At 38.7% G+C, this 25,391-nt stretch overlaps 2 protein-coding genes across 2 annotated transcripts in view; one reads left to right on the forward strand and one right to left on the reverse strand.

Moving 5' to 3' along the window:
- The first annotated feature begins 1,445 nt into the window (after positions 1 to 1,445).
- Positions 1,446 to 25,391, forward strand: part of MCM9 (minichromosome maintenance 9 homologous recombination repair factor) — a 39,944-nt gene continuing 15,998 nt past the window's right edge. Inside the window, exons 1-7 of the mRNA XM_087972728.1 lie at positions 1,446 to 1,546; positions 3,353 to 3,670; positions 5,063 to 5,379; positions 6,012 to 6,093; positions 7,418 to 7,618; positions 9,351 to 9,476; positions 10,884 to 11,003. Coding sequence (XP_087828854.1) covers positions 3,358 to 3,670; positions 5,063 to 5,379; positions 6,012 to 6,093; positions 7,418 to 7,618; positions 9,351 to 9,476; positions 10,884 to 11,003 — 1,159 coding nt within the window. The 5' untranslated portion in view covers positions 1,446 to 1,546; positions 3,353 to 3,357. The remainder of the gene's footprint in view (positions 1,547 to 3,352; positions 3,671 to 5,062; positions 5,380 to 6,011; positions 6,094 to 7,417; positions 7,619 to 9,350; positions 9,477 to 10,883; positions 11,004 to 25,391) is intronic.
- On the reverse strand, positions 15,054 to 21,686 carry ASF1A (anti-silencing function 1A histone chaperone). Its single transcript, XM_026666048.2, has 4 exons — positions 21,076 to 21,686; positions 20,111 to 20,226; positions 17,539 to 17,715; positions 15,054 to 15,456 (listed from the first exon to the last, which is right to left on the reverse strand). Exons 1-4 carry the CDS (start codon positions 21,182 to 21,184, stop codon positions 15,244 to 15,246), a joined length of 615 nt encoding a protein of 204 aa, XP_026521833.1. The 5' UTR covers positions 21,185 to 21,686; the 3' UTR covers positions 15,054 to 15,243.

Below are 25,391 nucleotides of genomic sequence, written 5' to 3' on the forward strand. Positions count from 1 at the left end.
TTGAAAATCCAGCCATTTTGACTGTCAAAGCTAGAATGCTCAAACCATTCCTATACCTGGGATCTACGCCAATATTTCTTCTACATATTTCTTACTGTACAATTACCCTACTTCACATTTTCCAGTGGGATGAGATGTCATTTTTGGTTTGTAATCATTGGCTTTTAAATGATATACAACTGTAATGGAAAAACCTGTTAGAAATAGAAAACATCTGGAAGTTTTTACCAGAAGGATAATTATAGGACAATAGACTTATCCAGAAGTTTTCTACTACCAGCACTACCACCAATGGTATAGAAAAGGTTTGTTTGTTCATGCAGTCATCCAATCCCTTCCACATGAGCCTATAACTCAGACTGACATAATTTCCCATGAAGAAATGCTGGTTACTGATTCCCATTAAGAAATGTTGGTTATATCCTGCAGTAATTATTCTACTATACTGCCTTTTTTTAAAAAAAAATGCAGTTTTTAAGTGTGCAATCCTGTAATGCATCTTATAAACTAAAGCAAGCAAAGTATATACAGCAGTGTAAAAACGAGACAATTCCCCTCAGACATTGAAAAATGTTCAGCTGTAGGGCCGCATGTGTGTTTAACTGATACGAACTCAGTAGGAACCCTAAAGACAGTTGATATAAAAAAGTAAAACGGTGGGACTTGAAGTTCATTGCTCGTACTTCCAAAACGGGATCCAAGTCTTAACCTTCCGGAGGACTCCCTACCCCGCTTCATTTCGCTTTTTTCTCCCCTTGTGTCTTAAATCGATCTGACGACAAAGCTCTCTTCGCACTACAGTACTTTTTTATGTGTGTGCCTTCTAATGTAGACAGATTCCTAGCAAGTTTTTTTGGCAAGATTTCAGAAGCGGCTTTGTCCTTCCTGCTTTTTCCTAGTGCTGAAAAATGACCGACTCAAGACAGGACGAGACCTCCCGGTTTCTACCCTGATATCTTAACCCCTACATCGAATTTTACTGTTCAGAAATAATATACATAAGGAACAGGTGGGGAGGATAGAAACAACCACCGATAATTCTGCTTTTTTCCTTTCTGGTCTGCAAGAGAAACAGCGCTCTGCTTCCGCTCCCCCCACCCCGGCGGTAAAACTCCATGGCTTCCCATTGCCTAAGAGGAAGATGGCTTCAATTCCCACTCTCCAATTTTAAAGTTCAATACTGCAGCCCTCCTGACACCTATACACGGAGAAGCAGTTTATTACAACCCAATCAAAGAAGTGAACTACTAAGAACAGAGCCGGCGAGCCTGGCGCTTTTTCTTCGAAGGGCTTCATTTACTCAATAAGGCTTGGCCACCGATAATCGTCGCGCCCCGCAACCCTCGCGCGCCCAGGCGCAGCAGTCCGAAAAGGAAAGACGCCCGCCCTTTCCCCGTCTGTCATCCAGCACCGAAGCCGGAGGAGTCAATCTTCGCCGGTCCCGCCTCCTCCTCCTCCTCCTGCCGGCTGGTTCCTGCCGCTTCTTTTTTGCCGCCAGACCGGTAAAAGGTTTTTCCCGCCAGCTCCAAGCTTCGTCATACGGATGGTAAGTCGCGTGGCGTGAGAGGGAAGCCTCCCGCCCCGGGGAGTTCGCGCTGCTCCACTTTTGCAGCGCGGCTCCGTATTTCTCCTTCGTCGACGCGGATTAACCCGCTGGCGTGAAATCTGAGGGCCAAACTTCTTCTGCTTCTTAATTGAGCCGCTCGGAGTTTGCCCGCCCCTTCTTCAGCCCCGCCCTCATTACTTCTGATTCTCTTTATGGATATACCCTGCAATAGCACTTAGGCTTATATACTGCTTCACGGTGCTTTTACAGCCCTTTCTGAGCGGTTTGCAGAGTCAGCATATTGCCCCAAAAATCTGGGTCCTCATTTGACCGACCCCTTGGAAGGATGCGGTGGGGAAGAAGTGTCTTTGAGCTCAATTGGAGCGGAAAGACGCTCCACTTGCGCCAAATGCAGCCTTGGAACACACACACACACACACCCTACACATGCAGAGACAAACCACACTCACCTGAACCTGGAGAGGAGCAAAAATCTTTTGAGATATGATGCTGCCCTGCCTTTTCGAAATGTTTAGATCAAATTCTTATTTATTTAGTTGTTCCATACTTTACTGCAATTCAGGACTACTCTCAGAATTATTGATTTTTTTTTACCAGTTTAGTAAATCTCCTTTCCTGGATTTTCTGAAAAATACCTGTTTTCTCTATTTGATTTTAAATATGTATGCATAATACCAGTAGCTGGTTAGATCGATAATTATAAAGCACTAAAATGAATACATTTAATAATAAAACAAAATGTTGCAAGTTGATAATCCAATAATTGAAATGAAAATGAAAAGGGAGACAACAGGGAGCAGAGATAAACAAAAATTGGGTCTGAAGTTGCAGTTAATCTAACAATCTGTTTTTCTGCCTCTGTTGGCCAGATGGTTGTGAAAGGCTTGATACAATAATTAATATGGCTTCTATAGCTACCTAATGCTCAGGAATCCTTTCATGAAGATCCGATTGAAATCACACCAAAAACAACAGTTGGAACTATCCTGTATTTGCCTAATTCTAGAGGAGTAAGAGGCAATTTGCTGTTCACTGTTTCACATATGTTTATATGTCTGCAAATTAGGAATTTTGATATATATTTTTCTGTTTTGATATTTTTTTCTGTTAACAAGAAATGTTTTCTTCCTGCTCTGTGGAGTTACTGCTCTGCTGTACTGTGTCTTATGAAACTGTTCAACGCTTTAAAAACCAGAAATGTAAAAAAGACCTTTCAAAACTGAAGCTCTTCAGTTTCTAGATTTCTCTTATAGAATCACATCATTTCACAGAATTTTACAGGCGATGCAGCTATTAATAACCATTCATTCGTAGTTCCCCCAATTCTGTTATTTCTCTTATAAAACAAAAACTCATCAAGAAGGTTAAGCTATAAGACTTGGTTACCATCAGGAACCATTCATCTGGAAGCACCCTTTTTCAAAGAGACAAATACTTTTTTTTACTATGACCCTGAGAAGATCAACAACGTTCTGCCCTTCTGTACACAAATAAACATTGTTTGAAAGTACTAATATGCCAACTGAATCCAAGTTGAATGGACTCCTCAGCTGCTATAGTATGTTTATCTTTGATTATTATATATACACAGAGTATGGACATAAATATTATCATTGAAATGTCAGGAGACATTAAAAAGGTTTTATCCAAGAAAGGAAGCAAAACAGAGAGCAAGGATTCAGAGGAAGAGCTGAAATATAACTATGAAGCAAATTAGTTTTATGCAATGCGCTAGAAACATAATTAAGTTAGTTTAATATTGTCTTGTATCTCTCCTAATTATAGGACTCATGATGGTTTTAACTACTGAGCAAATAAACCTGATTGGACAAGTATTTGAATCATATATTCTGGCATATCACCAAAACGACATCTTGCAGATTTTAAGGGAAAAAGATGATGACACCCATTACCCAGTTATTGTTGATGCATTGACACTTTTTGAAACCAACATGGAAATTGGTGAATATTTTAATGCCTTCCCTAATGAAGTGCTTCCTATTTTTGATAATGCATTGCGTAGAGCAGCTGCAACAATATGTCAGTCAGCTTCCCAAGCTCAGGAATTCATCATTAAACAGAATCTTCATGCCAGAATATCAGGTAAATTGCATTTCTCGTGATACATACAAATCTTGGTTAGCTTTGTAAAAAGTCTCTGTGGATTATGTAGCAAGTGTAAATGTACTTTTATAGCAAGGCTGTGCTTTTCATTAAGATACCCTTACTGCACCTGCCAAACTTGAACAGTAACTTTCATAATTTCCTTTTAGTATTGGTAGCTGAGATAAATGGAACAATTTTAAGCCAGAAAAGGCTGACTTAGAATTTGAATCCAAGAGCACAACTGTTGAGTAGACTGTTGAGAATAGGGATCTAGACGCTTTTTCCTTTCTCAAGAGGTTTGGGGTGGTTTATGGAAATTCTGTGTCGGTGCATATACACTCCGTCTTCCTTCTTTCAGTGGTAATTTTCTGTATATCTCACCAGTTCCAATGCTTTTTATTTATATATCTAAATCTTTTTTTCCAGTTTCAGTTCAGTGATTTAATTTCTTTCCTTCACAACAGTCAACACTTTCCTAGTCAGTCTTCATATCTCTTATAATTTGTTAAACAAATGGGATAGATAGATAGATAGATAGATAGATAGATAGATAGATAGATCATAAATAAATAAATAAATATATCCACTCTGCTTATATTTTATTTCTAGATCCCAAATGCTTGTTTGATGCTTTTTTTTCTGACAAGAAATGCTGGCAGTTCTTTGAAACATTGTATCTCTTTCAGTCTTCACATGATTAACTTGTGCTTTAAAATAGGTCATATAGTTTAAACCCGTAAATAGAGGGAAAAGGGTATTACAGGGAATATATAGGGGAGGACTCCCTTGTTAATTTTATAAAGAGTATAGTATATTTGAATCTATAGAAATATAAGGTAGCCTTAAAAAGGAAATTCTGATGAAGGTTTTTTTTTTTGTTTTAAAAAATTCTTTTTTATGAAGTAAGTTTAGATGAATTAGCCCACTAAAAATTATATATTGTGTTTATTGTTTTCATGTAGCAAATTTCTTTCTGATGCTGAGTCTCTCTAATGTTTGCTGTGAAGTTTTGGGTAGGAAAACTAGGTGATGTTTCTATAATTTTTGACATACTATATCCTTAAATAAGAAATATATAAAAAATGATCAGCAAACTTCAACATCTGATTAGACATTGATCTTACACATTATACAAACCCGTTATTTTATTCATCTGGTTTTAGCTTAGCATGCTATGTGTAGCGAGCCTCTTTAGATTCAATTTATTGTTTAATCCTTAGCATGCTATCAGAAAAAAGTACTTGGTCCCCTGGTAGTATATTTGATTATCCATAATGAAATGAAATGTGTGAATCAAGAATTCTTCATGCTAAGTTGCTAAATCAAAATTAAGAGTTAGTGGAAACTGCCAATGAAATAATCTCTCTTCGTTGTTTGTTGTTTCGCCAGGTTTACCTGTGTGCCCAGAACTAACAAGAGAACACATCCCAAAGACTAGAGATGTGGGGCATTTCTTGTCAGTTACTGGCACTGTTATTCGGACCAGCCTAGTGAAAGTCCTGGAATTTGAGCGGGATTACATGTGCAACAAATGCAAGCACATCTTTGTGGTCAAGGCTGACTTTGAACAATATTATGCTTTCTGCCGTCCATCAACCTGCCCTGGGAAAGAAGGTTGCACCTCCTTAAAATTCACTTGTCTCTCTGGAACCTCCTGTGCTTCCAATAGATGCAAAGACTATCAAGAGATCAAGATTCAAGAGCAGGTTGTAAAAAAAAAGTGTTCACACAGATTTGTTGGCTATATGTTTCTTGAGGGATTTAGTGGGTAAATGGTAGAAGCCATATAAGATCCTTTCTCCATGTTACTATTGCCTTTTCCATTATGTGACAAATGTTTCATAGAGAACTTAGCTGATAGAAGTGTAGAGTCACATCCATGGCTTTTTTGGTTCCCTTTCTGCTATATCCTTGTATCCGATAAATATACTTTGGAAGACCCAAAGCTTTTAAAGCAGGTTTGTGGAATATAGGGTGAAAGGATTCCATTCTGGTTATTCTCTCAAAGGCAAGCATGCTTCTAACCGGAGTGTAAATGCAAGGGAATCTGCTTCTGAATCAATCATTCAGTTTTATTACAGTCACAGATCAACATTGGAATCTGCTTCTGAAGAAACATACATAAGATAGACTCTAATAGAAATATAGATCAAATGAAAGCAGATTTCTAAACAGTTGCTTGTCTGAATTCCCACAGGTTGATCACTATTTCTAGTTGATCATACCTTCTGTAAAGTTGGTTCTCATCTGGTAACTTACATAAATTTAGTTGTAGTCCTTGAAACTTATAAGTATGTGCCAACCTTAAAATAAAATAAATAAATTCTATGTTGTCCAGGTTCAAAGGCTTTCTGTTGGAAATATTCCGCGTTCTATGATGGTGGTCCTTGAAGATGATTTAGTTGATGGTTGCAAATCTGGTGAGTTCTGTGACAGATTCTTTTGGAAAATAACTTCATTTTAGCCATTCATAATTAAATAATAATTCAAATTAACATTTTAAATGAGTTCTTGTCTACTAGTAATGTACATGTCGTGTTGTTTCATTGTTACAATTTTATTGATTGTATAACATGAAATGCCATTGTCTTAGGTCAAAACTTCAAATCATATGATGATTGGAATTTAAAGTTTCCAAGTTTCAAAAGACTATTTTTCCATAAAGGAGGCATTGCAATACATGCTCTTCTATGCTAACACCTTTCCACAGAATTTGGGCCAATGTGTTTAAAATATTGTTCCCAGTTAACAGTCTTTATTGTCTTATGTTTTCATATAGATTTAAAATAAAATAAAACTGCATGCAAATGTGTGCGGGGGGGGGGGGGAATGGATTGTAGATTCTTTTATGTGCTTACTTTCTTGTTAACATTTTCCTGCAATTAATTTTTTAAACAGTTCAATAGCCAGAGCTCTCTGGATTTAGAATCACACACCCACCCAAAGAGAGAAAATATAAATTGTGTTAAAACATATCCAATAAAATAACATACAAAAGACATTACACAACTTGGGCCTTGCTGGTCATCACCAAATATAATTAAAATATAATTAAAATCCTGATGGCAGCAGCATGCTAACATAGGGATCAATTGAGACTCTCTGGGAAGTGTTCCAAAAATAGTGCCACCACAGAAAAGTCTGTCTGCTTTGTAAACATCCACTTCACCTCCTTTGGTGTGGAGAGACTCCTCAGTAAATAGTAAAGTCTGAGTAGGTACATGCAAGAGAAGGCACTCCAGTTCATCCAAAACAGATTTCAAAGTAACTGCTTTGTAATTTCCTCAATTCCTTCTCCACCTCCTAGAGATTTGAGTTACATTGGTCTTTTTTTAACCCTTGGAAAAGGATTCCTGTCTTTTGTGAGAAGTAGCATATATGGTGAGCAGCTTAGCATTTTTACTCAAAAGGTTTTTGAATTCCTTTAGAATCCTGGAGTGGACATCAAATCATATGATGACTGGCCAGAAAACTATTGCCAGTTAGCGTAAACAATAATGTATTAAATTAATACAGAATTTAGCATGATATATGAGATCTTTATTTTCCCAAATGCCAATAATTATATCAGTTGACTTTTGACTTAAGATGGCATTTCACATTGTCAGATCAGTATAATTACAATATCAGTATAATTATAATACTAATGAAACACGTACATTACAAACAGGCAAGACTTCTATACTAACATGTGCCAAATTTTTATGACAGTTCTTGATGTTTGTTTGTTTTTGTCTCCCTCAGGTGATGACATTACAGTTTATGGAGTAGTGATGCAAAGATGGAAGCCTTTTCACCAGGATTCACGCTGTGATGTAGAAATTGTTTTGAAGGCCAATTATATTCAAGTTAATAATGAGCAAATTATGGGAATCACAATTGATGAGGAGGTTCGCAAAGAATTTAAAGATTTTTGGGAAAGACACAGGAGTGACCCTTTAGCAGGTGTGCAAAAAATATATTTAAAAATTGGTATTGACAGCTTCATTTTGAAATGCACCGATTTTGTGCTTTATAATCAAATTGTATTCCATGCTCTGTAAAATCTTATGGGAAGCTTCATAGATAATAATTAAATTAAATGAGGAAAAGGAATAAGAATAGTTATTTTTAACAAAAAGAATGGTGGGTAACTAGCTTAAAGCATGGTGTTTTAAATTTTAACCATGCTATGTCTTGTTGGGTTGATGAATAAAGAGACATCAAACAGCAGCCTTCTCCAATTTAGTACGCTATAAATTCATTGAACTGCAGCTCTTTTTATTAGTTGTACTGGCCAGGAATGATGGAAATTGTAGTCTTGGAATGCCTTAGATTGGCGTACCATGTACTGCTGTTGTGGAATTGAGATGCTAGGTTGAACACAGATAGAATGCAAATGGCCTTGTTTATTGCTTTTTCATAGTTGTGATCAAAGAAACAGGAGACAGATGCTGGCATATGATCAATACATTTTTATATACTATTTCTCCCACCCAGAATTCTATGTATTTTCTTAAGTTGCATGTAGAACTTTTGTAGAAGTTCCAGTTCATTTGACCGGAGACACCCAGAGGTGGGTTTATACTAGTTCTGTCCACCTCTGTAGAACCGGTTGCTCCGAAGAGCAGCAGACATAGAACCGGTTCTATGTCTGCTGCTGTTGTGGCCCACCCACCCGCCCAGGCTCTTACCTGACGTTTATTTCCTGCTTTTTCAACTGCAGCTGCTTTGCGCGACACAGCTACAGTTGAAAAAGCAGGAAAAGGGGGCTTTTCCAACCGCTGCGCACTTGCACGCAGCGCTGCTCAGCTATCTGGGCAGCTCAGCAGGTTGTAAATTGCACTCGTGCGACTCGCACATGCGCACATGATGTTAATAGACAGAACCGGTAGTTATACCAGTCGGATCCAATCCCTGGAGATACCTGTTCCATTATGTGTCTGTTTCCAATTAAATGAAGGAAGGAAGCTTTTGTTGGTGTAAAAATTCTGCACCTGGAATAGAACTCTTAACGACCAATAATAATCCCTGGAATCCTTCTTAGAATCTTTTATTCTACCCTTTTAGAATATCAAAGTTTTACCCAATGTGTTGTCTGCCAGTTTTGAACTACTTTTCATTATTATTAAATTTCTATGCTGCCTACCTCACTGGGACCCAGTTCATTAGACTCAGTTAAGGTAAAATGTGATTAGGAATGATGGGAGTTGTCATTCTAAACATCTGGAAATAATGATTCAACAAATCAATGACTACATTTAAAGAAAAAACACTTTCACCCTATTATCTGTCAAATTATCCAATAAAAAGAACTGGATCTAGCAATTTATTTTTCACTATAACTGAGTCAAAGTGAAATTTAAGAAAACATCACAGTGATTTCTAAATCACCTATATAAATGCTAAGATAAATTGGGCATGGCTAGTACTTGGATGAGACCCCCCAGATTATAGTATTGTCTAGACTGAGAAACTGAAATTGTAGAAGGAGGAAACAGTGGCATTGTTGCCTTGAAAATTATATAGATGTTCAAAAAGTCAGCAAGATCACTGGAAATCAAGTCAAAAGAGACTACTGATCATTTTTTCGGTTTAAACCAAGGACAGCATAATAAATAGAGTCAAAGGTGGAATTGTATGTATGTCAGAAAAAGATCAAAGTATATTAATCTATTACTCTTTTCATACTTTGCAGGGAGGAATGAAATTTTAGCAAGCTTGTGTCCTCAGATTTTTGGATTATATCTTGTGAAATTGGCTGTAGCTATGGTACTTGCAGGAGGGGTACAGAGAACAGATAATACCGGCACTCAGGTTAGAGGTTGGTATACAATATTTTCTTCCTTCCACACTATTAGAACACTTTTATTTTTCTCTCTATTTGTTAGACATTGGCCTGAAAAATATATTTAAATTTAGATTGGGGGGTGGGGGCTGTGTGTACATTCTTAGGGAACTAAACAGATTAAGGATTCTATTTCATGTTTTCACAAGTAATAGAAAGGGCAAGTTATCATCATAATGCTTACAGGCAGAATCAAGATTAAAAAGATGAAATATACATATCTTTTACAATTTCTAGAACTAAAATATGCTTTATTATAAAAGGAATATACAAAAAGCATATGTTTCCTACCTTTTTTGCCCTAACAGAATTTATATATCTTACTTAATATTGCACCTTACTTTACCCAAAGCAAATTTTTGTCTTTGAAATTAATAGCCATAAATATCATACGGTATTAGTGAAAAATTGTTATTGCTATGCTATAATATATGTTTAATGTAAACAATATTTTAGGCATAGTTAATGCCATAGTCTGAATTTTGATGATGATGACCTTGTTATACACATCTTTAAAAAATGCAAAAGGTTGGAAAGATCTGAAACATAGAAAGTGCTCAACAGGGATTCTTCTGGACATGATACTTAAAATACATAAAATTGTTCGATATATATACTATTCCATAGGACAAGGTCCCATTTGTTTGAAAACTTTTAGAGTATTTAGCTGTTAAAGCGAAGACTATACATTTTTATCACTACTTTAAAGTTAATCATATATTCAAATAATATTCAAACGGGAAAGTATTAATCAGTTTCAACCATCTTACTCAAAAAATCACCTTTTTTTAATCTCTAACTAGAGTGTTTGTTTAAATTGATGATGATAAGCCCTCAGGCAGTTTTTTTCCCTTTGATATTGAATGCCTGAATTAATATTTACAAGAAGGTGCATTTTGTTTATATGCCTATAAATAAATAAATTTAAAAACTTATCTTTGAAATAATGGTATCATTTCTATATTGGTGTAGAATATCCAGAAAGGCTTTTTGGAAATTAAGGTAATCTGTTCTGTTCTGAATAAGAGTTGTTTTGTCAACTCTTGTTTGTTTTTGTACTTTGCTCTTTAGAAATGATTGTCAGCAAATGATTTTGCAAAATATTAAAAGGATGGACAATTTTGCCATTTTAATCATAGTTTTACATTTACCTTTTCCCATATTACAATTGAATTAAAAATGCATGTATTAATGATCAGTAAGGTCATGCAGTAATCTGAGTATGAAAAAGAAAAGGTGATTCATTTAAATAAATTTCCATGCTTTCCCTACAAATTATGGACTATAGATGGGCTTATATTTCTGCTTTTTATATTTCTTCAATATAATATTCATCTAAAATTTGGTCTGTAGAAAACATGGGCATCTTTACTCTACCTCCAGGTGAATCACATCTTTTATTGGTTGGAGACCCCGGTACTGGTAAATCTCAATTTCTGAAATATGCAGCAAAGATTACTCCACGATCTGTACTTACAGCAGGAATTGGATCTACAAGTGCAGGTAAATAATGCTGCATGAATATCAATTTTTAGAAAATGGGTAAGAGCCTCTGTGGCACAGTAATTAGAATGAAGTACTGCAGGTTATTTCTGCTGACTGCCAACTGCCTGCAATTTGGCAGTTCGAATCTCACAAGGTTCAAAGTTGACTCAGCCTTCCATTCCTTCCGAGGTTGGTAAAATGAAGATCCAGATTGTTGGGGACAATATGCTGATTCTGTAAACCACTTAGAGGTGGGTGTAAAGCACTGTGAAGGAGTATATAAGTCTAAGTGTTATTGCTAAGAGTAAGATTTCCCAAATTCTCCACTAATATGAAGATGCTGCTGAAAATTTTACACAGACTAGTACAGACAATCTTCTTGTCTCACTGTTGACAACCACAGTTGTCCCTGTCACATTTGTTCCTGCTGTGGTTCATGCCCCCACCAGTGGTTCACAACCCCCCTCTTTTTTATCATCACCCAAATGATGTTGGTAGATCTCCAAAACCCTTGCCTAGCTTCCTCCACATTCAGCAAGCCCAGATATTCCTGTGATCTAATATGTCATCTCTTGTTCCACGGTTGGCTGCAAATGCTATGATGGAGAGGCTGGTGCTGATGGCAGGCAAAAGTGCAGCTCTAGGCAGTTCTTTTCTCCATGCAGAAGAAAACTGTTCCTATTTCTGTGATTTATGTTCGGGGAGGCAGATGACAGACAAAGGATGCTCCTTGAATTATATTTGAATTGTAATGCAGGGCAGATGTACCCAGTCCAGTAATGCATCTTCAAGTTAGCTTGTAATTAAGGAGTGCTTCTGTGCATAATCAGTATAGCACTATTTGGTAGCTCAGGAAGAGAACTTTCATTTCTAAACAAGAGAAAACAACCCATGTATTCTAGCCTCACCTTTGCAGGGCCTTCAATTTTCCAGTTCAGCAACCCTGAGTTAATGATGGCAGTTTTTCTCTGATAATGTATTCCCATGTCTTAACATATTTTAAAAACCCAAATACAAGAATGATGGGAGAAACCTATCAAAGTATCAGGGGCAGAATAATATATTCAAGGCCAAGTTCTCCAAAGTAATGGGGGGGGGATTCAGGCAGTAGAAATTAGGAGACATTGGAAATACACTGCTACTCAGAAAGAATTGGACTAGGAGCCGACCAGATGCATTATAAATCAAGTTTTACTTAGGAGGTGGTAGTCTTCCAATGGATTTTCTAAGCATCATTAAATAATCTCTCAAAGTTTTGGAAATTACATGCATAAAGCAGAGCTTCTTTTCCACTGACTGCTCCTAGTAATCCCCACTAAAAAACCAAGAGTTGAAGTTCACCCAAGTTGAGGGTATTTGGATTGGGGAAGGACGATCTAGGAATAATGGGGGTAAATGGTGGAATTTTTCTTGTGAAAGTTAGTCTTACTTGGGAATTTCTAATAGCTGACATGTGAACAGAAGAAACTACTAAGCTCCACAGTTTTCTCCATTTTCATCTAGAGGAATGGATATAGTCTTCATATAGTCAAACAACAAAGAATAAAGGTAAAGTCCAATACAGAAATTGTTGGTTGTCTAGCAGACAAGGGTCTTTGTACCCAAACCATAACCTTAAGAGATATGTGGACAGAGTCATCAAAAGTCAGGTGTGTAGTTGCTAAGGCCCACTTATATTAAAAGTGATTCTCTCTTGGTGCCAAAAAGAAGAGAAAATCCTGGCACTTGAAGAGAAGATGGAGGCTCAGGAAGGGACAGTATGATCTAGGATTGTTCCAAAAGATAAACTGATGAAATTGTCTGAATCTCTAATGTATTGGGAGTAGATTATGAAAAACCCTACATGTCTGCTAAAGCTCTGTAACAGACCTCTTAGTAGATAGTTATTTAAAATGATGGAGAACTGAGTAAACCTATGAGGCTATCTAGGAATGTAAATTCCTACCGGTAATTCAATAAGTACCAAAGTCCCCTGCAGAATAATAGCATGTGCAACTGATGTTAGCCTGGACTTCATTATCAGTTGACTGACAACTGACCAATTCTTGAGCTGATTATTAAATCAGTAATTCTTGACAATCAGTGTCAAGCCTGAATTTGGTTAGATTGTGGCCCGGTAAGTAGACTGAGGTGCGGTAATCCACTGTGCCACGCAAATCAGCTGAGCTGAAAAAGATGGAAATATAGGACAGGATAGGGCCGGCGGGCGGGACCAGCTGACCGTCAGAACGACCGGTTGGCTAGAACCAGTCTGAACTGGCAGCAGCCCTCCAATAGTGGTGTGAGGAGAAGTTATATAGCACTTCCTCTTTCTTCACACTGCTAAATTTTATAGAAGAGTAAGTTACATGGAAAATAATGAGATGTATGGCAGACCCAATGATACATACTGAGTCCTGAGCTTCAGATACAACAGTTCGTATCAAATGTAGCCATTTTGAATCTTCACTTTCCTTTGGTCTTGTTACCTCTTAAGAGTATTCACCTAGAAAATCTATAATATGCATTGCAAACTTTTTTTGGAAATTAGATAACAATAAAAAGCTAAAAAGAACAGAAAGTGAGCCCCAGAAATCTGGCCATCTCTAGACTCCTGTCAGTCCTTGCCTAGAGACTCCATGCAAGCAGAATTTCAGGCCATAGTATTTATAGCACTTTCTTCTATCTGAAGGGAAAGGAACTTTTCAAGAAATAGGAGTGTTCTAAGATTAGCCAAGAGGGGCAGCTTGGTGTAGTAGTTAAGGCACCAGGCTGGAAAATGGGAGTCCAGGCGTTCTAATCCAACATGACTTTTGGCCAGTCATTTTCAATCCTGAGGATGTAAGGCAATGATAAGCCATTTCTGAAGCCTTACCGAAAAATCTGCAGTGACATGCGCAAGCAGTTACCAGGATTTAAAAGGCAGGCGTGCACATGCACACAAAAATATACACATAGCCAGATAGGGACAATTTTGATGTGCCCCATATTACTAACCAATAGTCTCAAGCAACTAATGTAATAATAATACACCAATATAGATTCACACACTAATATACCCTTAAATATGAATGGCATCATCTAGGAGTCACATTCATCACGTACACACCTTTTCTCTTTGCAAGTCCTACATTCTACCAACTATACGTAAATCTTTCATCTAAAAACCAGCAACAAAGCTGCCTCGGCATTTGGAGTCATAGTAAATTTCTAATGCACTGTGTTTAGCTGCTTAGCTGCTTAGAATGAGAGATGAGGCCAATAGTTATAAGTTAAAGAACAGCATCCTTGTTGGTAATTGTACTGTACTTATGAAGATTTTGGGGCTTGTTTCTTAAACCATGAATTCCTATAACATTTGCCACCTCAATAGAGAAAAAGTCTGGAGTACCTTGACCAGCTAATGGTATTGTAATCCTCTATTTCTGGTTTGAGGTATACCAGGGCTGTCAAACTTGCAGCCCATAGGCCAGATATGTCACACGCTGGCCATGCTCATGCCGTTTAGCGAAGAGGTTAAAAAAGTTGCAATACATCACGTGACACTGCCATGACAACACAAGTTTTGACACCCCTGTATTATACACTTCCAGTAGCAGCTGTGCCTTTTCCAAGATCGCTTGGGAGCTTAAAGCTTGACAGGCTTGAAGTTTTACTAGTTGGTCACATTTGAGGTAGCCATCATAATCTGACAAGTGTGCAATGGCACCTGTCCAGCCAAGGCCCCTTTGGCAGCCTGCATATGACACTGTTGTCACTGATAAGTGATATTAAGTTGCATTAGACTGATCTCACATGAATCTTAATTATCACTTGCAGTTTGCAGGTAGCTGCCACCTTTTGTTTGGGCCAGCTCTGCCCACTATGCATACAATTCACACTCAAACCTTCTATTCACACTTTATGATTCTCAAAGCATAAAAAGATCATTGCATTCAAGCTAAGCTTATAAATCAGCTTCACTAAACCCCATCTATAATTTACAATTAAAAACATGTAAACGTCTATCATCCCTGCCTACGCCTAGTTTGCATATCTTTATACATATGGGTAATAAGCTCTAACACTAGATTAAAAAAACTCAGGCAGTTACTTAAAAATAGTTTTATTTATACATCCACTCAAATACTTTTCCTTATAAACTTTCTACAGGGTGTGTGTTCTTTAAGCAATTTTCACATTTGTTTAATATGTAATCCCAAAGAAAAAGTTTCTGTGATGGTTGTGTTCTGTGTACTGTGTGTGCTTAGAGCTCAACATATAACATGGGCGCAGAAGGTCACATGCAGTCCATATGAGATTCCAACATGACATTTAGAGAGTTTTCAGATGTTGGCCACCCTTTTGAGGCTGAAGGCAGGGCATCTGTAGAAAGGAGTGACTGGAGGTTTGGGTTACTGCTCTCGGCATCTGTCAGTTTTTCAGTGTTGTCCTCCCAATTAATATGGAATCTTGTGACTCTGGGATTGGATGCCAAAATATTCCTCTGGAGCTAGAAAGCAGAAAGATTAATGTTTTAGAAGATGTATATTCATAAGGGAAGACTTCCTTTTGTATTAGATGATGTGCACTATATAAACCAGGAAAGGCCAAGGTTAAGAAAAATAATATAGTTGTTTAAACATCAAAAGGCACACTATTCAAAACAGGCTTATTCTTCTACATTCTGCTCCTCGATAAAATAAAAATCAACTGGTGCAAATGTGGGTAGCAGAGAAACAACCCTCTCTTTTGCTCTAAAGACAATGCCCTTTGTTCCCCTTGTGTTTTCACTAAAGGTTAAATTTGTGGTTCAGATCTACAAAAATAAGCAGGTTAACTTTTTTTCCCCAGTAGGAATTCACTCTACCTGTATCAGTTCAATTAATGATGAAAAAACTTTATGAACACAATGGGTAGTTAAGCAAGGATGTCATATAATCCCCATTTGCGGGACCTCTTGCAAGTTTCTCCATTGACATTGCTTGTAGGAAGCTGCCAAAGACCACTAACTGTGATCATGAGACCTTGGGGTCACGAGACCTTGGAGTCATTGCAATGATCAGAACTTCAAGGACTGGTCATAAGTACCATCCGTTCAATGCAACTGTAAGTTCAAACAGTTGCTGAACTAGCAGTCACTAAAGGATTACCTATAGATATTAACATTGTATAAATACCAAATAATACATCCAATACACGCTTCCTTTCAATAAGGGTAACATAAATAGAATCGGGACATTTTTGTTCTGCAAAGTGAAATACTAAATTTACAGCAAAGTCTAGGTAAAAGGAGGAAATTTTTATGATCAGCCTGCAGTGAATAAAAAAAATCCTCCCAAAATGAAGCCCCTTTAAGCTACTCAGAAATCATATGGCCAGGCTTAAAATCTGCTCCATTATGGTGCTTTCTGCTATAAACTGTTAATAAGTAGCATCTGTCACTAGGCTAAGGAGATATTTACTCTACAAAAGAACATATGGATATTTACATGCATTCCTAGACTAACATGAGTTGATTTATGTTCTAGGGTGAGGGTCTTCAAACTAGACAGCTTTAAGACTTGTGGACTTCAACTCCCAGAATTCCCCCTCCAATCATGTTAGCTCAGGAGTTCTGGGAGTTGAAGTCCAGAAGTCTTAAACTCATAACTTTGAGACATTGTTAAACTCGTTAAGGTCATTAAGTTGAGGTCTACCTATAAACTAAATATGAAGTAATGAGAGTTTTCTGAGTATACCAGTATATGCTCAAGTTTGTCATTTGTGAGTAGAATTAAGATTCAAACTCCGTTTGCCACAAATCCATCCTTGTTGGTTTAGAGTACAAGTGCACACAACAAGAATATGCTTTCTTCTACACACAGAACAAATAAAGTAGACCACATAGGTCTCCTTGCAGGAAACCTGGAGATTGATTTGGGTTTCCCTTAAAACAAATCTTGGAAGAGTTTTAAAGAGCAGGTAAAACAAGGCGGGTGCCTCTTGTTCTTCTCTTTGCAACTCCTACCTGTGCAACAGCTTTGTTCCCTTTATGTTCTTTCAATTACTCTGCACCAAGGAACTTTCCCTCTTGTACTCTAAACCAACAAGGATGGATTTGTGGCAAATGGATTTAGAATCTTAATTCCAGTCCCTACCAGCACACAAGGCCCTCACCCACCTTTGACAGCTCTACCTCACCAGCCTGCCTTTTCCCTGCTGACTCTGGTTTCAAGCCAGAGCTGATACTGCCTGATGCTCACTGAATGATGAATGATTAAAATACTCAGTGCCCAGAACAGTTTGTAAGTCTCCAGTTTGGAGGAATGTTTTCTCAAGTTCTTTTTGCACAGTATAATGTAAGAGACTAAGGGCAAATTTTGGGGGAGGGGGCTATCCTCGCTGATCTACCAACATTCCCTTGGCTCATCCTGGAAGAAGGAATGACCCCAGAGGTACAAAATGCAGCATTATCACTAATAGATTACCAAAAGCTGCTTAATATTTACCTATTAACTGTGGCTTATTTTTAAGCAATGTTGATTAACCAATTCTATTTTAGTTTGCTGTAGTTTTTAAAAATGGAGAATTTACTCAGTATATTATAGCCTACCTTAGAAAAGTCTGGCTTTACTGGAGGGTTTTCCCTCAATTCTGTTTCAGTATATTCATTGTTTACATAATACCCAACTCTGATAAATTCTTGACCTCTGTAAGTGCAGGTGATTAAGACAACTGTTACACCTACAGCATCTGCATCAGGAATAAGTCCTGGATTAGGAGCATCTGCCTATAGTAAAAAGTAAAAGGGAAAAGTATTAATCAAGTTTCATAATTTAGATTTCAAACTATCATTATTTCATTTCCTGGGATCATATCATATTTCAAGTTAATTTTTAGAAGACTTAGGTATATTACTAGCCTTTTATCTTAGATTTTTTGAATACCACCACCAAGTAAGCATACATATGGCAATAATCAAAGCATTTAATTAAGAAGTTACTTACTTAATCCCTTATCTCAAAGGCAACTTTTAAAATTAGATTGAGTCCTCCAACTAAATTTCATATTCATTCACACACACACACACACACACACACACACACACACACAGAGAGAGAGAGAGAGAGAGGGAAACACATTTGAAGTGATACATCTTTAAAAAGTTTTTCAAGCTTCGATCATACAACTAAAGTACATTACAATCAGGTTCCAGGGCAATATGTATTGTCATATATCATAACAGTGTTTTAAAATTATAGTTTAAAGTCTAGCTAATGTAAACTGACAAATGCCACTTAAATTTTAAAATATCATGCCCTCTTCACTTCACACTAAATATTTATCTTGAATGAACCTGATCACTTTATGTTGAAGTTTAAAAATATTCCTGACTCTTCCAGTTCTCTCCCACTCCAAAAAAGATATGAATGCTATATGACATGCATTTTTAAATAGCAACTCATTCTCATTCAGCTCTTTTATAAAAGTGCATTTAAAAGAAGTTTCCTTTCACTTCTGAAGTAGAATATTCCTTCAGGAGCAAATACACTGCATTTAAAATTGCTTCCAATTTCTGCTAATTGATAGGAATTAGCAATTTCTGCTAATTGAAAGAGTTTTGGACAAAATCATACAAGAAAAAGTTCTATTTTTATTGGCAATGCGGAGTAAAACCAACATGAAGGATGGTGGTAGAAGCATCTTGGGATTCATTTTTAAAGATATACCAGTATGCGTACTTACAGATTTTGCAATGTGTTTTTTTAAGTTATATGTTAGGAAGATAAGTAATGCGATTTGTTCAACAAACAATAGTTAATACAAACCCAACCACTACAAGATAAAATTAGATGCTCATACTTCTTTAGCTAACTGTGCTCCCCATCTCTGATTCTAGAGAACCTCCAATAATACTTAGAAACTACCAGTAAAAAAATAAAAGCCAATCAAAAATTTAGTCCAAAGTGGAACCAACTAACTCAGGGACTTAATGCCTTAAATAATTATTGTATTTAGTCTTTCTGAAAGTTGATTTCCACTCGGAAGCTGCAGAACTTAGAAATCTACCAATAGGCCTTGCTTATTATTTCTTCCAGCAGCAAAGCAGTTCCTATAAAGAGCAGCACCTCTTAATGGGATCTTAATGAATAAAATATTCTCCTGTCTGGTACTAGCCATGGTGCTGGACAATTGTAGAAAACCTGGGCGGCCCTGATTCATTTGTGATCCACTGATATCTTGGCTACTTTTGCAACTATCTCTTCTCCTGCCTCTCCTGTTCAATAAACAAAGTGGCTCACTTAGAATCAGAGAAAGATAAAACAAATGGGTGGCTTCCTTTGCCCACCATAGTTGGCGGGGGGGAATAACCCATTTTGAGAGATTTACCATTCTTTGACCTCTGGAGATCAGATAAAAGGGGGGTTATCTTAACAGAATAGAAATATTTAACAGAATAAGAGTTGGAAGGAACCTTGGAGGTCTTTAGTCCAGCCTCCTATTCAAGCAGAAAATCCTATACCATTTCAGACAAATAATTGTCCAATCTCTTCTTAAAAACTTCCAGTGTTTAGTGCACCCATAACTCCTGGGGACAAGTCGTTCCACTGATTGTTTTAACTGTCACGAAATTTCTCCTAGATTGATTCTGTCCTTAATTTCCACCCATTGCTTATCTTCAAATAAATGCTTTCCTCTAGAATGTTACTTCAAGTAATAGGTATTATTACGCCTCAGTACAGGTTAGGCCACTGCATTCAAGGATCAGGTTTGAATTTGTTATTTAAATGTGACTTGTGAAAACATCTATTCTACTCCACTATGGGCTCTTCTGTTCTTCAGCAATTATTTTTCCTCTGGGTCACTTATTGTTCACAGGCACATATATGATTTAAATTAGATGTCAGGTAAAGATAGTTATCTAACCTTGGCTTAATCTCTTAAGTTTGGAAACTCTTTTAAATATACAACAGCTCTGAATTTCAGTTACATTTAACCAATGAATTGGCGACATTTGATCATGAAAAAAAAATTCTATTATATTTTTACCCTGATATGTGTAAACTCAGTAAGCATTAGTAATATGTGTAACCAAAGTAAACATAAGAAATATTCCTGCCTCCTATTTACCCCCAAATAATTTAGAAGAGCAACTATTGTGCAGTATTTAAGAACAGACTTACCTGAAATACAAACATGTGTCTTCCTGCAGGAACAGGCCCTACTAATACTGAATCTAAAACTTGATCGAATTCCTCACTTTCTGCTGAGCCCACATAAATGATTTTCCATTCCAAATCTACATTGGAGAAAAAAGACTTTTAAATAAAACGTTCAAAATTTTGGTCTTCCAAGCTCCACCCCCCCCCAACAGTAACAAAACCCCTTCCAAACCACCATCTCTTTGAACTTGAAAACAAAAAACCCTAATACTTAGCTTCGATCAAATCAAGCTTACAACCAAATGCTGAAGTCAGTGGCACTTACTGAAAATTAGTTGGGTGGGGAAGGTAATTGAAGTTTCAATTTCGAATTACAGCAAGCAATTCTCCAACACCATTTCCTCCGCTCGAGGGGGAAGAGAAGGCAAGGAAAGGAGCTCTTTGCCCGCCAGTTAAGTCTCAGTTTGCAAGGCTTGAACTGACTCGGTGATTTTATTTCGCTACTTTCCACGCTTTCCAATCGCGAGTCCCAGGAGAAAACAAACAGCAAACCGCGCTCAGGGGCATCCAAGCCAACCTAAAGCTAGGCCGCTGCTGGTGGAGCCTTGCCCTGCCTTGGTGCCCCGTTTCCCGGCTCGGCGGTCCTGCTCCTGCTCGGGCGGCACTTTAAAAGCCCTCCTCCTCGCGTACGCGCCCGACGAGCCGCTCACCACGACGGCGGCAACATGGCTGCTCCCAGCACCCGAGCAACTTCCCAGCAACTTGCGGCTTCCTTTTTTTCTCGCGGGCGCTCGCGCCTGACCCCGAGCCGCGCGGCGGAGGGGAAACCCTGAGCGCCGCCAGGTCGCCTCCTCCAGGCAGCCCGGCCACCCACCGGGCGGAACCCTTCCCGCTCCCCCGCGGGAAGACGCTCCCGCCTGCCGAGGCCTTTGCAAAGTTTAAGCCTGGAAGCCCCAGAAAAAAAGGGAGCATCGGCGGGGACTCACCTTCGGAGAGGTCCTCTATGCACTCGAAGGTGATTTCGAACTGGAAGGGGTTGTAGAAAGGGGAAGGGTTGTCCAGCACCACGACGTTGTTCACCTGAACCTTTGCCATATTGGGCGGGAGGGGAGGGGAGGGGTGGGGGAAGGAAGCGCGGGGAGAGGACCCGCAAACAATAGTCGGAGCGTGTTCCTCCTGGCGCCCGGGAAAGTGCCTCGCGCGGGAGACGCACGCCGGCCGGGGATGGAGAGGCGAGTTAGGAAACTTCGCCGCTGGCTCTCCCGTCTGCTGCTCCCGCCGCCTTCAGCGGAGGCATCGGCCGGGCGAGTGCTGGCGTTGTGTGCCTCTCTCCTTTTTTTTCCCCTACCCCGAGAGCGCTCCGCGCTGCTTTGCAGCTTTCGCTACTCCACCAAACTCCAGCCCATTCTCCTCGGTTAAATGGCAGCGCGGGCCCGGATTGGCTACGGGCGGAGCCGTGACCCTCCTCCCGCTGCCGAGGTTTCCCTGAGAGAGCAAGAAGGGCTCCGTGGCTGGAGCGGAATGCCGAAGCTTCGCTGGCGCTCCACCTGCCGGGCTCGGCGCCGGCTTTCGCCGCGGAAGAGCCCGCGGGGACTTCGCTGGAGAGAAGGGGGCGTGAGCTCCAGGCCTGGTCGAGGGTGCTTGCCGCCTCAAGAAAAGGAGTCTCCCTCGTTTCCGTCTCCCCGCCCCCCCCACGCCGGACGTCTTTTATTTTGCGTAAAAAGTGGCTCGGTTTTAATTGAGAGAATAGAATAGAATTATTTATTGGACGGGCACACAAGGAATTTGTCTTGGTGCAAATGCTCTTCAGTATACGTGGCGCGTTACATGCCGCCACGGCCGCGTTCGATGCGCCGCCCCCCTGCCGCCTCTTAGCGCCCTTCTGCTGGCCCCCTTGGGGATGCTAAGAGGTGGCAGGGGGGCGTTCGAGGCGCCGGCCCTGCAGGTTCACCCATTGACTGTAGCACCGCTCTGGAGCCGGCGCCTCAATGGGTGAACCTGCAGGGCCGGCTGGTGTCTCGAACGCCCCCTGCTGCCTCTTAGCGCCCCTCTGCCGTCCCCCTTGGGGACATTAAGAGGTGGCAGGGGAAGGTGCATTGAATGCTGCCGCGGCGGCACATAACGTGCCACTGCTTCCGCATTGGAGGCGCTGGCTCCGGAGTGGTGCTATAGTCAATGGGTGAACCTGCAAGACCGGCGCCTCGAATGCCCCACCTGCCACTTCTTAGCGTCCCCAAGGGGGCCAGCAGAGGGGCACTAAGACACGTCAGGGGGGCGGCGCATCGAACGTGGCCGTGGCGGCATGTAACGTGCCTCCGTTTCTTCATTGGAGGCACCAGCTCTGGAGCGGTGCTAAAGTTAATGAGTGAACCTGCAGGGCCGGCGCCTCAAACACCCCCTGCCGCGTCTTAGCACCTTAGCGCCTCCCTAAGGCATCCCACCGCCCCCCCGGGGGCGGTACTGCCCACTTTGGGAACCACTGGTTTAGATCAGGGGTGTCCAACCTTGGCAACTTTAAGACTTGTGGACTTCAACTCCCAGAATTCCTCAGCCAGCATTGCTGGCTGAGGAATTCTGGGAGTTGAAGTCCACAAGTCTTAAAGTTGCCAAGGTTGGACACCCCTGGTTTAGATGATTAAAGTGATAGAAAAAAATGGTATTGATGTGTAATGGAATATTTGTTTGTAAAGAGAATAAGGCTCTCAATGATTTAAAAAGAAACTTAAAAAAACTGAAAAGAAACATGGAAGATTTTTATCAGTTTACAAGATGAATTTGAATAAGAATAAGAATTTTATTGACTACTGTTAATAGCTATTGTTTTGTTTTTTATTTAACGACAATAATAAAGTAAAATATGAAATATAGATGATTAAGACAACTGATATTACTAGGTAATGTTTGTTAAAAGAAATAGAAATGTAAAAGATTGTTATTAATATTAATGGCAGAGCTGTACTTGAATAGAATAATTATTCCATTTACTATTGTTATACATATTTACACACACACACACACACACATTATATATATATATATATATATATATATATATATATATATATATATATATATATATATATATATATATACATACATACATACATATACACACACACACACACACACACACACACACACACATACTTTTTTTTTTAAGAATTTAGTGTGTATTTTTAAGAGAACATACCAAGCAGAATTCAATTGAAAATAGGTACGTGTTATAAAATAGAGGTTAAAAAATGAACGTTATAACTGTAAAGGTAGTAACTTAAATTTTTAAACAAGATTTGAAAAAAACATACAAAGGTGTTACACTCCAGTCTAGTAATTACAGGGGAAAATTTGTTTTATGAGAAAAGATAATATGAAATTGTAAACAGGACAGACGAAAGTATAAAAACATTGATTAGAAAGATTTTAAAAATTAGAAAAAGATATGTAATTGAATTAAGAAAGGAATGAGATAATTTAAAATAAGGCAAGAAAGGGAAAAGCTATTGAAAAAAGCTGTTGCGAAAATAGTTATAAGATATGGATTACAATGTATAAGATAAATATGTATTGAGTTTATGTCTGCATGGAGAAGTGATAACCCGGGGCCACGCTGTTCTCAAAAATATTTTATTTGTATTTATATATTTTGTGAAAACTTAAATGAAACTTTTATAATAAAAAAAAGAGTGTTTTCCTATTTGTAGCGTTTCTTTCATAACCCTATGCATGTGATTGGTGGTCTGATCACATTTCAAACTGATGCAGTAAACTTCATTGTGATGCTGCCTTTCAGAAACATCCAGAAATTGTGACTATTTCAGAATTCTAGTGGTCTATCATTGATTGGTCCTAGCCATTGAAATGCACCAGTACTGTGTAGATCAAAAGCCACTCTGGTTCATACATTTCTGGAGAAAATCTTTATGCTGTGACTTGTGCAGTTAAATTGTCAGTTTTTTTCTGGTGGTATTGTTCCATTGTTAGGAACGAATCTTGGTTTTACTAGTGTGGCTGGGTTTGAGTTTCCTTTTGCCCCAAAGCAAACCTATAAGTATATATTTAAACATATTAAAGTTGCAGCAGTTTAATATTGTCAATTTTTTAGCCTTTTCCAGCTTGGGTATACACTAGTTACCGATATATGGACTTCAACTCTCAAATTTCTCAGCAAATAGCGATGCTGGCTTTCAAATTCTAGAAGATAAGGAAAAATGAAGATCTGGAAAAATGGTGAAGTAGGGAACAGTACTTCTTCTGTACAGTATTAGAAATAAAAAACAATTTTACCTCTGCAGCAAAACAAATAGAACAGCACTAAATCTGTACTTTTAAATCAGCAGACTGAAAAACAAATTGCCAGAGCACTGTGAATATGAAAATATTTTTTCTGTTCTAGTTAAAATCAAATGTTAATCCCCTTTAAGAAATAAAAGTGTCTTATTTTCCATGTGATGAACTGTAAAAGTGGTGATAGTTTCCATGTGATGAACTATCAATGATGTATTTAAAAAGGAGTAGGGCCTTCTAATACCAGTAGAGTGGCTTCATGTTTAAAATGGTAAATGTACAAAATAAATACTGTAATTTTGCTTTAATTTGTCTTGTGTATATTTTAACCAAATTTCATACATTTTTTTTAAAATGCATATGTGATTAGCTTTTTAGTTGTGATCTGCTTAAAAGTACAGAATTTTCGTGAGGATCAGTAACAAAGTTCCTTGGTTAACAATGCGGATGTCAATAGTGTCAAATTTGTGTTCACTAGAATTAGTAAAGCTTTTAGGTTCCTGTGGTTTAAGCATTATGGGCTTTGGAAAGTCACATTGAGAGGACACTCAGAGGAAGAATACTCCGCTTTTAAAGATGTTTTTTTCAGAAGCGACTAGACTCCCTTGTTTTTCTTGGAAGACATTTTATTTCTCATCCAAGAAGCTTCTTCTGCTCCGCCTGGATGGCAGGGAATGGAAGGATTTATACTCCTTGCAGAGACAGTTGGTCCTTTGCATTCTTTTAGAGAATCGATGAGGCCACCTGGAGGTTTATCTGTGTCATCAGGGTCACCCGAGTGGTGCAGATGGGTGTGGAGCCTTCTTGGAACTGTTGAAAAGACTGTGTTGTAGACCAGAGATAGATGATCTGATATCCCCCCCCCCCCTCTGTTGAGAGAGGGCTGTTCAATTTTGACATAGATGGCCTCTTGGATGAGAAGTGAAATGTCTTCCAAAAAAACCCAAGAAAGTCCAGTTGCCTCTTGAAAAAAGCTGTCCTTTGGGACAACCGTGACCTGGGTGACAGAATCTCCATA

The sequence above is a fragment of the Notechis scutatus genome, chromosome 1, assembly GCF_049901735.1.
Source record: "Notechis scutatus isolate UNSWTSFEM ecotype Mainland chromosome 1, rNotScu1.2, whole genome shotgun sequence".
Taxonomy (NCBI): Eukaryota; Metazoa; Chordata; class Lepidosauria; order Squamata; family Elapidae; genus Notechis; species Notechis scutatus.

What these genes read in the sequence shown, in the direction of transcription:
- ASF1A (XM_026666048.2), bottom strand. Translation starts at nt 21,184, where the DNA reads ATGGCAAAGGTTCAGGTGAACAACGTCGTGGTGCTGGACAACCCTTCC. An exon ending in CATAGAGGACCTCTCCGAAG is followed by an intron (nt 20,227 to 21,075) that starts GTGAGTCCCCGC and finishes TCTCCAATGTAG; the next exon opens with ATTTGGAATGGAAAATCATT. An exon ending in GACACATGTTTGTATTTCAG is followed by an intron (nt 17,716 to 20,110) that starts GTAAGTCTGTTC and finishes TTTTTACTATAG; the next exon opens with GCAGATGCTCCTAATCCAGG.